Source organism: Bubalus bubalis, chromosome 18 (assembly GCF_019923935.1).
Source record: "Bubalus bubalis isolate 160015118507 breed Murrah chromosome 18, NDDB_SH_1, whole genome shotgun sequence".
NCBI classification, from domain to species: Eukaryota; Metazoa; Chordata; class Mammalia; order Artiodactyla; family Bovidae; genus Bubalus; species Bubalus bubalis.
The window spans coordinates 51,240,008-51,252,740 of NC_059174.1; the positions used below are offsets into that span (position 1 = coordinate 51,240,008).

Genomic DNA, 12,733 nt, shown 5'->3' on the forward strand with positions numbered 1-12,733 from the left:
TTTGACTCTTTTAGATAGTTACCCCAAGAGACCTCTGTACAGAGCCTTTATAAGAAGGTTCACAACAGCTGTGTTCATAGTAGTCAAAAAGTGGTGGGGAGTTCCCTGGCAGTCTAGTGGTGAGGGCTTTTCACTTTCACTGCTGGGGTCTGGGTTCAATCCCTGCCTGGAGAACTAACATTCTGAAAGCCACGAGGTGCGGAAAAAACAGCCACCAAAAAGTGGCCACAGTCCAGAGGCCCGTCAACAAGAGAATGGAGGAACACGTTGAGATCTCCGCTTCCAGTGAAACTTCTCAGCAATAAGGTGGAACAGACCGCTAACCTACACACAATATGTTAGACCCGTGTTCCTGGCTCCACCAGACTCTGCTGGATGGGCTTCTAACCTGGCCCCACAAGCTCTCCTTGATGGCGCTGTGACAAATTGCCTATCTGTCACACCTGCCTGCAATCACATATGACTCTGTGGATGCTCCCTGAGGGTCGAGGCCTGGTTTGGTTTTGTTCACTACTGATTCCTGAGCTTGGGCCCAGCTCTGCTGCACACTAGCTATAGCACCTTGTCGGCTCAGCTTTTGGAGCCTCAGTTTCTTCGTCTGTAAATTGGGGATGATCACCCTATATAGGATTTATGCTTTACAGATGGGGAACCGAGATGTAGACAGGAAAATCAATGGCTCACGTGTCACACACAGTTAAGGACTGGCAGAGAAATTCAGACCAACTGCCGGACTACAAGCCAAGAGCGCTCTCCAACTCCACAATTTCAATCCTTGTGGTAAAACCTCAACATCTTGGCACTTCCCTGGCGGTCCAGGGGTTAGGACTCCCAGCTTCCACCGCAGGGGGTCTGCGTTCAACCCCTGGTCAGGGGACTAAGATCCCACTGCCACATGGCACGTCCAAAAAAAAAACCAAGACTCAACACGTCTGCTTTGGCCACATCAAAAGCATGGGACCCTCCATCCAGTAGGACATATTCCTTTGTATTTTAATGACTAATTCTGATTTCACATACAGCTACTTCTACTTTTAACACACACTGATACTCCCTTGTCTTGTCTTTCTTATGACAAACAAAAAATTTCTGATTAAAAAATATGGTAACAACCCAAATGTCCATATGAATGGACATACAGTGCATGATTCCCTACAATGGAACAGTGAAAAGGTAAGTATCAGTCACTCAGTCAGGTCCCACGCTTTGTGACCCCCAGGGACTGTAGCCTGCCAGGCCCCTCCATTCATGGGATTCTTCAGGCAAGAATACTGGAATGGGGTGCTATTCCCTTGCCCAGGGAATCTTCCTGACCCAGGGAATGAACCCTGGTCTCCTGCATTGCAGGCAGATTCGTCACCATATGAGCTGCTGCTGCTGCTGCTAAGTCGCTTCAGTTGTGTCCGACTCTGTGCGACCCCATAGATGGCAGCCCATCAGGCTCCACCGTCCCTGGGATTCTCCAGGCACCATATGAGCTGCTGCTAAGTCACTTCAGTCGTGTCCGACTCTGTGTGACCCCATAGACGGCAGCCCATCAGGCTCCCCGTCCCTGGGATTATCCAGGCAAGAACACTGGAGTGGGTTGCCATTTCATCTCCAATGTATGAAAGTGAAAAAGTGAAAGTGAAGTCACTCAGTCATGTCCGACTCTTAGCGACCCCATGGACTGCAGCCCACCAGCCCCTCCATCCATGGGATTTTCCAGGCAAGAGTACTGGAGTGGGGTGCCATTGCCTTCTCCAACCATATGAGCTAATCGAACAGTATTCTGCTGTAAACAGGAATGAAGGTCTGATGCAAGTTGCAACATGGAGGAAACCTGAAAACTACGTGAAAGGAACCATACATGAAAGGTGGCATATTGCACAATCTTATTTATAGGAAACATTCAGGACAGAGAAATTGGGAGAGACAGAAAGTACATCAGTGGTACATATACAGACTGCTGCTGCTGCTAAGTCGCTTCAGTCGTGTCCGACTCTGTGCGACCCCAGAGACAGCAGCCCACCAGGCTCCCCGGTTCCTGGGATTCTCCAGGCAAGAACATTGGAGTGGGTTGCCATTTCCTTCTCCAATGCATGAAAGTGAAAAGTGAGAGTGAAGTCGCTCAGTCGTGTCCGACTCTTCGAGACCCCATGGACTGCAGCCTACCAGGCTCCTCCGTCCTTGGGATTTTCCAGGCAAGAGTACTGGAGTGGGGTGCCACCGCCTTCTCCGACATATACACACTAGTATAAAGTAAATAACCAAAAGGACCAGCTGTATAGCACAGAGAATGACACTCAATATTTTGTAATAACGTATAAGGGGAGAGAATTGGAAAAACAACATATATACACACACATGTATAAATAAATGAATCACTGCTATACACCTGAAAGTACCACGACACTGTAAATCAACCCTACCTCAAGCTTTTAAAAAAATCAGAAAAAGAAGTCTAGACTAAACTAATCATATAGTTTTTTACATATAGGATGTAAATATTAGGATTTAAATATTAAAAAGGTTAATATCAAATGTTGATTTAAATATACAGCAGCAAAGCTAAATTCAGATTAATTCAATAAATTCGTTTGAGTAAAAAATAAAAAATTAACAACTGAATTTCACATTTTATACTTTTTTAAAAACGTACATCAGCAGTTGCTAAGGGAAACTGTGGGAAGACGGTAATAGGGAATGACCACTTAATGGTTCTGGGGTTTTTTGGGGGGCAGGGGTGATGAAAATGTTCTGGATTAGTCGCTGCAATGAATGCTGCACGCTGTAAATATACCAAATCCCCTGAATTACACACTTTCAATGGTTAACGTAATGAACTTACGTTACATGAATTTTATCTCAAGAAGAAAGAAGAGAGTATTCGGTACGTATCAGTCGTTAGGAGAAAGGCTTAAGCGCACCCTGACTCATCTGGGGCCCAGGTCTGCGTGCACCTGTCTCAGGAAGACAGGATTCATGACAGTGGCATAAATGAGACATGGAAGGTCTGCAAACACTGAGACATCTTGTTAAAAAAAACTGTTCCAAGATAAATATCATATGATATTGTCTCTATGCGAAATCTAAAAAAAAATATTCAAAAAACCTTATCTACAAAACAGAAACAGACACACGGACTCAAGAGAATGAATTCATGGTTATCAGGGCAAATGTAGAGGAGGGGGAGGGACAGATAAGGAGCTTAGGATTGACATGAACACAGTTATATTTAAAATAGATAACCAACAAGAACCTACTGTACAACACAGGGAACTCTACTCAGTACTCTGTGAGAACCTGAGTGGGAAATAACTTTGACAAAGCATAGATACATGTATATGCACAGCTGAAAGACTTTGCTGTACATTTGAAATTAACACAACATTGTTAATCAACTCTAACTCTACTTCAACATAAAATAAAAATTAAAGGGACTTCCCGGGTGATCCAGTGGTTAAGACTCTGAGCTTCCAGTGCCAGAGGCACAGGTTTGATCCCTGGTTGGGGAACTAAGATCCTGCGTGTTGCCCACTGTGGCCAAAAAATTTAAAAATTGAATTAAAATTTTAAAACAAGGTTCCACATCCATGAAAGGCAATGTTATGCACCATTCAAAAGAATAAGGGAGAACTTGATGCCATGACAGTGGACCTCTAAGATACGGTTTCTTGGAAAAAGCAAGGGTACATGTACATATTTTCTACTTTAAAAAAGGGGGTTCGGGTGAATATACATGCTTGTATGTGGACAGAGGGACCTGGGGAACCACATCAGAAGCTGCTCACAATGACTGCCCAGGAAGGAAGACCTGGGCAGCAGGAACGGGGTGATGGGGCAGGAGGGGACTGAAGCAGGTGGCCTGTGATGAGGACTCCTTTTCAGTGTATAGCCTCCCTCTTGTGCTTTTTTCAGGTATGGACCACATGAGCCCCGGCTGGCTCCTCTGGCTCTCTCACTCCCCACTTCCGGTCTCTTCTTGCTCCCACTCCAACAGCGGTGCAGAATTAAATGGGATGCTCCTCATCATAAATGAGCTCAGCAAGATCATCCAGGAATACACACATGTGAATCCCCCACTTTACACAAACACCTGCGTGGTGACACGGCACTTTTGCAAACATTATGTCACCGGATTTTCATGGTAACCCTGGGCTCCCATCACATTATCTTCCATGGACAGATGAGAAAACAGCTTCTGAGAAATGAAACTATTTGCCTGAGGTCACAGGGAGAGTAAGAGGGAGAGATGGGGACTTGAATTCCACCTGAGATTAACTTGTCAGCCACCTGCATCTCTCTCAGTTGAAAATACTGGCTCTAGGCAAATTGTATAATCTCTCTGGGCCTAGCTTCTTCATCATACAAGGGGATAATAATACATTGGAGGTGATGGGATTTTTCTAAGGATTCAATGAACTAACCCATAGGAGGCATTTGGAATGGTAACTGGCAGGGTTTTTTATTCTGGGGTGGGGGGCATTTTCCCAAGTTGGGCATTGAACCTGGGCCTCGTGGCATGGAGTGGAATCCTAAGCACTGGCCACCAGGCTATTCCCAAACAGTAGTAACTCTGAATAAACTGTTAGCTCTCATTATTCTGACTGTACTACCTTAGGGAACTATGAGATATGTAAAGTCCAAAAATCATTCACAAAACCTTGTGGCTTTGTGTATAATTCCTGCGGGGAGAATTCTCAGCTTCTCTCATTTGCAAAAAGTTCTATGAACCAAAACATTTTCAGAACCACTGGGTAAGACAGACAATAATATATTCAACACAATCCGGTAGGCCTTGCCCCCAGAATCCTTCCCCAAACACCCTTACATTGGAGGGATGAATGTGGCCAAAATCAAGAAGTGGAGGACTTCCCAGGTGATCCAGTGCTTAAGAATCCGTGCCTTCAACGGCGCTGGGGGCTGGGGGCAGGTTCAATCTGTGACTGAGGAACTAATACCCCAGACTGTCATGTGGTGTGGCCAAAAATTAAGAAAAAAAAAAGACAGAGACTTCTCAGGAGATCCAGGAGCTACAACACCATGCTCCCAATGCAGGGCGCCCAGGTTCCCAACCCTGGCCAGCTAACTAGATCCCACATGCTGTAACTAAGACCCAATGCAGCCAAATATGAATAAATTTAAAAAAGAAAAGAATTCAACATTCGGACACAAAGAAAGAAGAAAAAGGTGGCTAGAGCGCCCACACTGGGTTCAGCTCTCAGCACCGCCATGTATGAGGGGTGATGACAGCCCCACCACCTTCCGACTCCCTGGAGCGCAGATCACGCAGGGCAACACCCAGGCAGCCCCTGGGAACACGCCAGCTCGCTTCTCCCACCACTTCCTCATGCCTGATGGGAACAGCCTGTTGGGAAGTCTGGCACCATCCTGGGTCAAGCTGCCCTTTTCCCTTTGCTCCTTCCAACTTCACCAAGCATGTACCAAAGCACTCTGCATTCCACAATGGTCACTAAGACTGGCCACTTCACTTTGGCCCGTCCTAGGCCTCAGTTTCCCCATCTTTAAAATGAGCTTGATTGCCTTAGATGATATGAGACACCTTCCAGTCCTAAGCCCAGGGCCGTGAGAAGGCAGAATGTGTGGCAATGGTTTACTGTCTTCCAACTGAGGATGATAAGGCTTTGAAAAGAGCAGCAACCTACCTGGACCACACACAGATTCATTCCTGGCCTAGTCCTTGCATCACCCATCTCCTCTGCTAAGGGCACAGGGACCACACTGCTCATTGTCCAGGTGAGGTGGTGGGGACCAAAGAGAAAGTGCCTCAGCTCACTGCCAGTTAACTCCAGAGTAGAGTCTGGACCCTGGACCTACAGATTTCTATTAAGGAGATGGAGGGAGGGAGACTTCTCTGGGGGTCCAGTAGTTAAGATTCTGAGCTTCCAGGGCAGGGGGCTCCAGTTCCATTCCTGGTGAGAGAACTAAGATCCCTCATGCCACCCAGAGGGGAAAAAAAAGAAAGATGGTGGGGCGGCTGGCAGAATCACCTGGAGCACCACAGAGATGGTCTTAGAGGCTGCCCGCCATTTACGGTAAGTGTCTGCCTTGAGAAGGTTTTCTGCACAGTAGGTCTGGAGAGAAGAGTAGAAAAGGGAACGTTAGGGTTGAGATGAGAGCTATGTCCCCAGCTCTCAGATTAGTCTGAGAGTTCTCTCAAGCCCTCTGACATCACCCAGGTTTCAGTTTCCTTATAATCCCCCCAAACTCTGGGGTGTGGGGAAGAATGGATACATGTATAGGTATGTCTGAGTCCCTTTGCTGTTCACCTGAAAGTTTCCCAACGTTGTTAATCTGGCTATGCTGCTGCTGCTGCTAAGTCCCTTCAGTCGTGTCCGACTCTGTGTGACCCCATAGACGGCAGCCCATCAGGCTCCCCCGTCCTTGGGATTCTCAAGGCAAGAACACTGGAGTGGGTTGCCATTGCCTTCTCCTATCTGACTATAACCCAATTCAAAAACCTTCTAGTTTTAAAATAATAAACCCCCCCACTCTACCTGGAGTCCCCTCCAACATTCTCCCCTGGAAATTCACCTCTGCTCCTTCCCAGGAAGCAAAACATCCTCCTTTTCTCAAAGCAAATTCCTCTATCTTACATCTCTCCAGAATAACCTATGGCCTCCCAGAAATTCTCCCATGAACCTCCTTAGAATTCCACAAAGTCCCGTTTGTGAAAGGAAAACCAAAATGAAGTCCGCATTGCTAAAAGTGTGCTCTAAGATTGACCGGGGGGCCACTGAGGAATTCTGACAGTGGAATCTGACCTTTGGACCACATATTGTATCCACACAGGCATCCAGAATATGTGCCAGAAACTCAAGGTACTTAACAGACCCTTACCCTCTGGTAACTCAGGACAGCTTCTTCTTTAAAGCCAAGTATTTCTTTCCGTGTATCACAGTCAATTAGAATTCTCTCCACACAACTGTAACATCCTGCGACCTCTGTCCTCTTATAAACTCCTGATTCCCTCTGCCAACACTCCGTTTACCGAAATCTGTGTCTCCCAAACTGCAATTCATAATAACACTAATAAAGCTCTTTCTTGGCACCCCGCATACGGATTATCCTTCAACGCCTTTGAGACTCCAGAAGTTCTAGTGCCCGCTGACGAATTCCTTTACTTCTTCCACCCTCCCCCACGCCAGTCCCTCACCGAGTCCTGTCTACTGCAGGACACCACATGACGGAGGCGGATCTCCGGCCTGTCAACGTCGTGTGGGCTTCGCCTGACCCAAAAGATGCACGACGGGCTGAGTTTGGGGAGCTCATAGGGGGTGCGCCCCGGGAGGCCTTTACTGCGCAAGCGCACGAGGCTCGGGCCTTTCCAACCGCGGCGCGCCGACAGTTACTTCCGGACTGCGCATGCCTAGTGCGTCTCTCCGGAGAGTGGCCAGAGGCCCCCGAGTTCCCTAGCAACGAGCTTTTCCCGCCTCGCTCTAGGCAACCACTCTCTCGCCCCTCCTCCCGGTCACTTTCACACCAGGCTCTCCAACAACCGGCTTGGCCTGCAGAATTGGTCCCCAGCAGAAATTCACCATCCTCAGCGCCTCAACTGAAGCCTGGAAAGCAAGAGACCAGTAATCTTGAGTGGATTTTTTCAGGAAGCCGGGAGCCTACCGCAACAGGATCCCCTCCATGACTGGCTGGCTGGCTACCCTCCCCACGCCCAACACACAGACATACACAGATACACACACTGACACACACACACGACAAAATCTCTGATCCCTGAAGATCAAGCCTGAGGCAGAGAGAGTATGTGCTGCTGCGTCGCTTCAGTCGTGTCCGACTCTGTGCGACCCCATAGACGGCAGCCCACCAGGCTCTGCCGTCCCTGGGATTCTCCAGGCAAGAACACTGGAGTGGGTTGCCATTTCCTTCTCCATTGCGTGAAAGTGAAAAGTGAAAGTGAAGTCGCTCAGTTGTGACCAACTCGTGGCGACCCCATGGACTGTAGCCCACCAGGCTCTTCCATCCATGGGATTTTCTAGGCAAGAGTACTGGAGTGGCTTGCCATTGCCTTCTCCAAGAGAGTATGTAAAGGACCTCAATAAAACACACAAAGTATGTGCCCGAACCAGACACACACCCAGCCTTCCTTTTCCAATGTGAACTCTGGGCATCTGTCCCCTACCATCCCCATGCCCTGAACAAGCACCCCTCTGTTCAGTCTCCGAGAGACCCAAGTGAATCGTGGGGTGGGGTCGGAAATGGAGACAGACCAAACACAGAAAAAGGAGTATGAGCCAAGCATGCCCGGAAAACAAGCCTGGATTTGCTGGGTACTCACAGGTAGGGCCTCACCCACACTGGGCACCTCCTTGGGGAAGGAGAGAAGGGGGAGCGTACCTGAGTCCTAACAGCTGCTCTACTCTACAGAAAACAAAATGACCTGATTCTGATCTTGGGCTTCACCTTAGAAAAAAAAGGCGATGAGGTCCAGGGCGGTGGGACCTGATGGAAGAGAGTTTAGGAAGCCCAGACGCCTGGGGCTGCATGGAGGAGGGGCTGGGCACAAGATGCCACTACTCCTTTTGGATTCTGGTTCCGTCTCCCCCACTCAGAGCTGCAGAGACCTACCCCAGGTCTTACATCATCCTTTCTTAGCCTAGGGGTAAGGGAGGTCCAGACCCGCCCCTTCTCAGCTTCCTATAAGAACAGCTGGGGACCCGGGCCTGCAGGGTCACTCATCTAGCCATCATGAAGCCTTCCATGAAACCCGAGACCTTCTTGCTGGCCACCACGCTGCTCTGCACCCTCCTGGGTCTGGGTAAGTGACTAGGGCTCTGGAATCCTGGGACCCTCAAAACAAGGAGTATGAGAGAACATTCTGCCAGGTCCTCAAGGAAGAAGCGAAAGAGGAGGTGTGCTGGGAATTGAAATTCATGGAGAAGGCAAAGGGTAAACGAGAGAAAGCCTGGGTCCCCAAGGGAGGAAGAGCTAAAAAATGTGTGGGTTTAAATCTTGGAGAAAGGAGGGGTTTGGATGGGCTCTGCTCCCTGTCTCCCAGGTAGTGTCTCAAAATAAGACACCTGAATTCTAGAAAATCATATGAAAGTATGATTAGTATTTTTCACTAGTATGAAAAAAAATGAGGCGAGGTCGAGAGATATCCTTTCTCCCAGGACTCTAAGCAGTTCAGGTCCCTGGTGTCGTCCTCCCTTAGCTCTAGGAGTTCAGGCAGCTCCACTTTCCCCAGGACCCAGATGCCTTGTGTCTGGGCCCCCAGTTGCCTCCTGTCTCAGGACCAAGGAGTCCAGGCCCTTATCCTCTTAGTCCTCGATCTTTCTTCTTGACCTGGGATGCAGATCTCCTCTCAGGTACCCCTGCCTGAGCGCCCACTGCCTACCAGACGTAGACAGCCTGGTCCCCACAAGGAAGGTGATCCCACTTCCGAGAACCAGCTGCACCTGAAGGTTCACAAAAGTCCATGAAGGACTTGCCCACTGGTTCAGGGCACATTCTGCCTGCCAACGTGGGGGACATGGGTGCGATCCCTGGTCCAGGAAGCTTCCACGTGCACTGGGGCAAATAAGACTCTTCACCACAACTCCTGAGCTCATGCTCTAGAGCCTGTGCTCTGCAACCGGAGAAACCAGCACAAATGAGAAACCCCAAACTGCAACGAGGGAGTAGCGTCTACTCACTACAGCTAGAGAAAAACCAACAGGAAGCCGGCACCCAGCAGACCCAACAATAGAAAAAAGAAAATTATAACTATAAAAAACTTTTTAAGATCCATGGAAAGCTTCAGCAGGACCACTCAAGGTCCAAAGCTTTATCAGGGGGTCTAGCATCCAAAGTCCCCAGCCTTGTAATTAGATAAACTTGCTCCATGAGGGGAGTTGCTTTCTGCCCTGCGCCAGAGAGCAGCTTTGGTCCCAGCACCATGGCATCCGTGCAGAGCTTCAGACACATCCCAGTTCAGTGGCCAGTGTCCGACCATGAAAACCAGGGAGACACAGGTCCTTCTTCCTTCAGACCCCTCCACCCCATCCCCGTCTGGATTCGGGAGTCATGGCCCACAGACTACGGCACCTTTCACTAGAGCCCCGCTCTCTAATTGCAGGGTACCCACTGAGCTGTGAGGTGTGTGTTGGTGACAGTCCCAATTGCAGAGGAAAACTGCAGACTTGCGCCCCGGATGAGGACTCCTGCATAGTTGTTGTGACTGAGACCAACAGAAGTAAGAGGGCAGGGGCTGCTATCACATGCTGGGGGGTTGGGGGCTGCCTTTATGGTGGCAGATACCGCCATGGGCTGGGAGGGACCTTTGAGTGATGATTATCAGGAAAGAAGGAAAGGCAATCTCGAGGTGGGTGGTGGACAGAGAATCCGGTGGAATGACAGAGACTACTGTTGCCAAGGATTTCTGAAGATGAGACTCCAAAGAGAGGATGGGAAAGGGCAGATACAGACTTTCTTACCAAAGAAGGAATTAGGAAAGCAAAGGACATGGGGGAAGAGTGAAATCCAGAGAAGGGGGAAGTCTAATATGTAAAAGGTGAAGGGATAGATGTAAAAGAGACTTGGGTGAGTTGGAAAGAATGTGATCAGGTTGATTCTCTGGGGCTGCAAGGGGTCTCCCAGAGATGCGGGCTGGAAGAGACTGTTCCTGACAAGAGAAAGCGGGTGCTACTGGGGCTGGTTGAGTTGGGTGCAAGCTCAGTTGTGTCTGACTCTTTGTGACCCCCTGGAGTGTAACCCGCCAGGCTCCTCTGTCCTTGGGATTTTCCAGGCAAGAATACTGGAGAAGCTTGCCATTTCCTCCTCCAGGGGATCTTCCCCACCCGGGGATGGAAGCCGTGTCTCTCACATCTCCTACATTGGCAAGGGGGGTTCTTTACCACTGCACCACCAGGGAAGTCCCAATATTGTCATAGGGAGAGATACGTATAAAGACAGATGATCCCTGGGTGCAGTCCATGAAGTCTCAAAGAATCAGGCACAACTGAGTACCCACACACCCAAGCATGGGGGGTAGAGCAGAAACCCTAGGCCTGGAGGAGCCCACCCCGTCTATGGTGGGGAAGAGGAAGGCCAGGGAGACTGGAAGAAACCACTTAAGGCAAGACCTGAGAGAAGCCAAGAAGGGCAGCAAGAGACCATAGATAGGAAGTCTGTGGAGTGACCCTGGGAAATCTGGAAGCGTCTACCTTAGATGGAGAAGGAAATGGGTGTTACAGCAGGTGGGGATGGCAGCCCCATCCCAGCATTTGGTGGAAGGAATTCCAGGGGTCAGGGGAAGGCTGAAGACTGGAACAGACCATTCACACAGGCATGGGGGTAGTCACAGGTGGTCTGGAAAAGACCACTCCAGGTGCGACCCCTGCAGGATGACACTGGGGTGGCCTTGGGGCTGAAAGGGCTACCCTGGAGAGTCCAGCACAGCCTGGGGGCTGGGGGAGGATGGGTTGCATACCGAATGAACCATTCAGACGATGCCCCAGGCAGAAAAGGGGTCTGAATTTGGGGAGCTGGAAGAGACCTCTCTAGACAGCAGTGGGCTGGGGAAACTCTAAGGTGGGGGAGACACCCCAGGGCAAGGGTCCAGACCAGGGGCCACTGAGCCCCCTGCCCACGGCCATCCTGCAGAGGCCTCCTTGGCGGTGACCAGCTACAAGGGGTGTGCGAAATCCAGCCAGTGTGAATCAGGACTCTTCAGCTTCACTGTGAACCATGAGAACTACATGGGCTCCAAGAGGCGCTGCTGCCAGAAGGATGGCTGCAACCAGGACCCCCTGCCCGGTAAGCCCCAGCTGAGCCCCACGGCTAGAGTCCCTCCCTGCCCACCCCTCCTCTGCCAGAGCCAGCTGTGAGCACCTGTCACTGACCTGCGCTGTCACCAGGGCAAGCGTCTTCCTTGCGCTGAGCCTTGGGTTCTTCTCCTGTAAACTGCAGTGTCCAGGGACTTCCCTGGTGGTCCACTGACTAAGCCTCCATGGTTCCTGTGCAGGGGTTGGATCCCTGGTCAGGGAACTTGATTCCACAGGCCGCAATTAAGATCCAACACAGCCAAATAAAGATTGTTTTCTGAAAATGCAGTGTCCTTTACCAACTGCTGTCCCCTGAGTGGTTGGGAGGTTGGGAAAGGGACTCTTGTCTCCGATTGCCTTACCCTCCACCCTCCTCTTCAGCGTTCGTGAGAAACCATACAGAGAATGGCCTTCGGTGTCCTTCCTGCATCGCTGCCTTTACGGAAACATGCACTGCGACTGCGGAAGCGCTCTGCGTTGGCGAGGAAACCCACTGTGTCGCCGTGTCTGGCCTCGTGCGGCCTGGTAAGGGGCACCTGGAATTCGGGAGGAGAGCACATGGGTTCCAGACAGGCCCAGAACTGGAGCCTCATGCTTCCAGATTCTAAGGGAGAGAGTGGCTCCAAAGATCTGGGGGAGAAGGTGGCTGGGGCATATGACCCTGGTCTAGGAGGAGGGAGGCTGGGGATCCTGACTGTAGTCTAAAATCCCCTCCAGTAGGTATCAAATTTGCTGCCCGGGGCTGTGGTATGAAGACCGCCTGCCACACCAAGCCCGGGACCCTGGTGCCCTCAGGCGCTCGTTTGTTCACCATCAAGAAGACCAGCTGTCTTTGAAGCCCCCAGGCTTCTGGCAAGGCTGAGTGAAGAACTGAGGCCCATGTGGTGTTTGGCCTCCATTCCTTCTCAGCTATGGTTCTAGAAATTCCTACAGTTTCCATGTGTCTGTAAATTAAACAAGTTAACATATCA

At 50.1% G+C, this 12,733-nt stretch overlaps 1 protein-coding gene across 2 annotated transcripts; it reads left to right on the forward strand.

Annotated features, from left to right (window-relative positions):
• Nucleotides 1–8,346: 8,346 nt before the first annotated feature.
• Nucleotides 8,347–12,733, forward strand: LOC123464559 (phospholipase A2 inhibitor and Ly6/PLAUR domain-containing protein-like). 2 transcript variants are annotated; one of them, XM_045163266.1, is made up of 5 exons: nt 8,347–8,776; nt 10,076–10,192; nt 11,602–11,754; nt 12,144–12,287; nt 12,483–12,733. In XM_045163266.1, exons 1-5 carry the CDS (start codon nt 8,707–8,709, stop codon nt 12,596–12,598), a joined length of 600 nt encoding a protein of 199 aa, XP_045019201.1. In that variant the 5' UTR covers nt 8,347–8,706; the 3' UTR covers nt 12,599–12,733. The 2 variants fall into 2 exon arrangements, with proteins under 2 accessions (XP_045019201.1, XP_045019200.1); XM_045163265.1 differs by having other exon boundaries at nt 8,362–8,776; nt 12,480–12,733.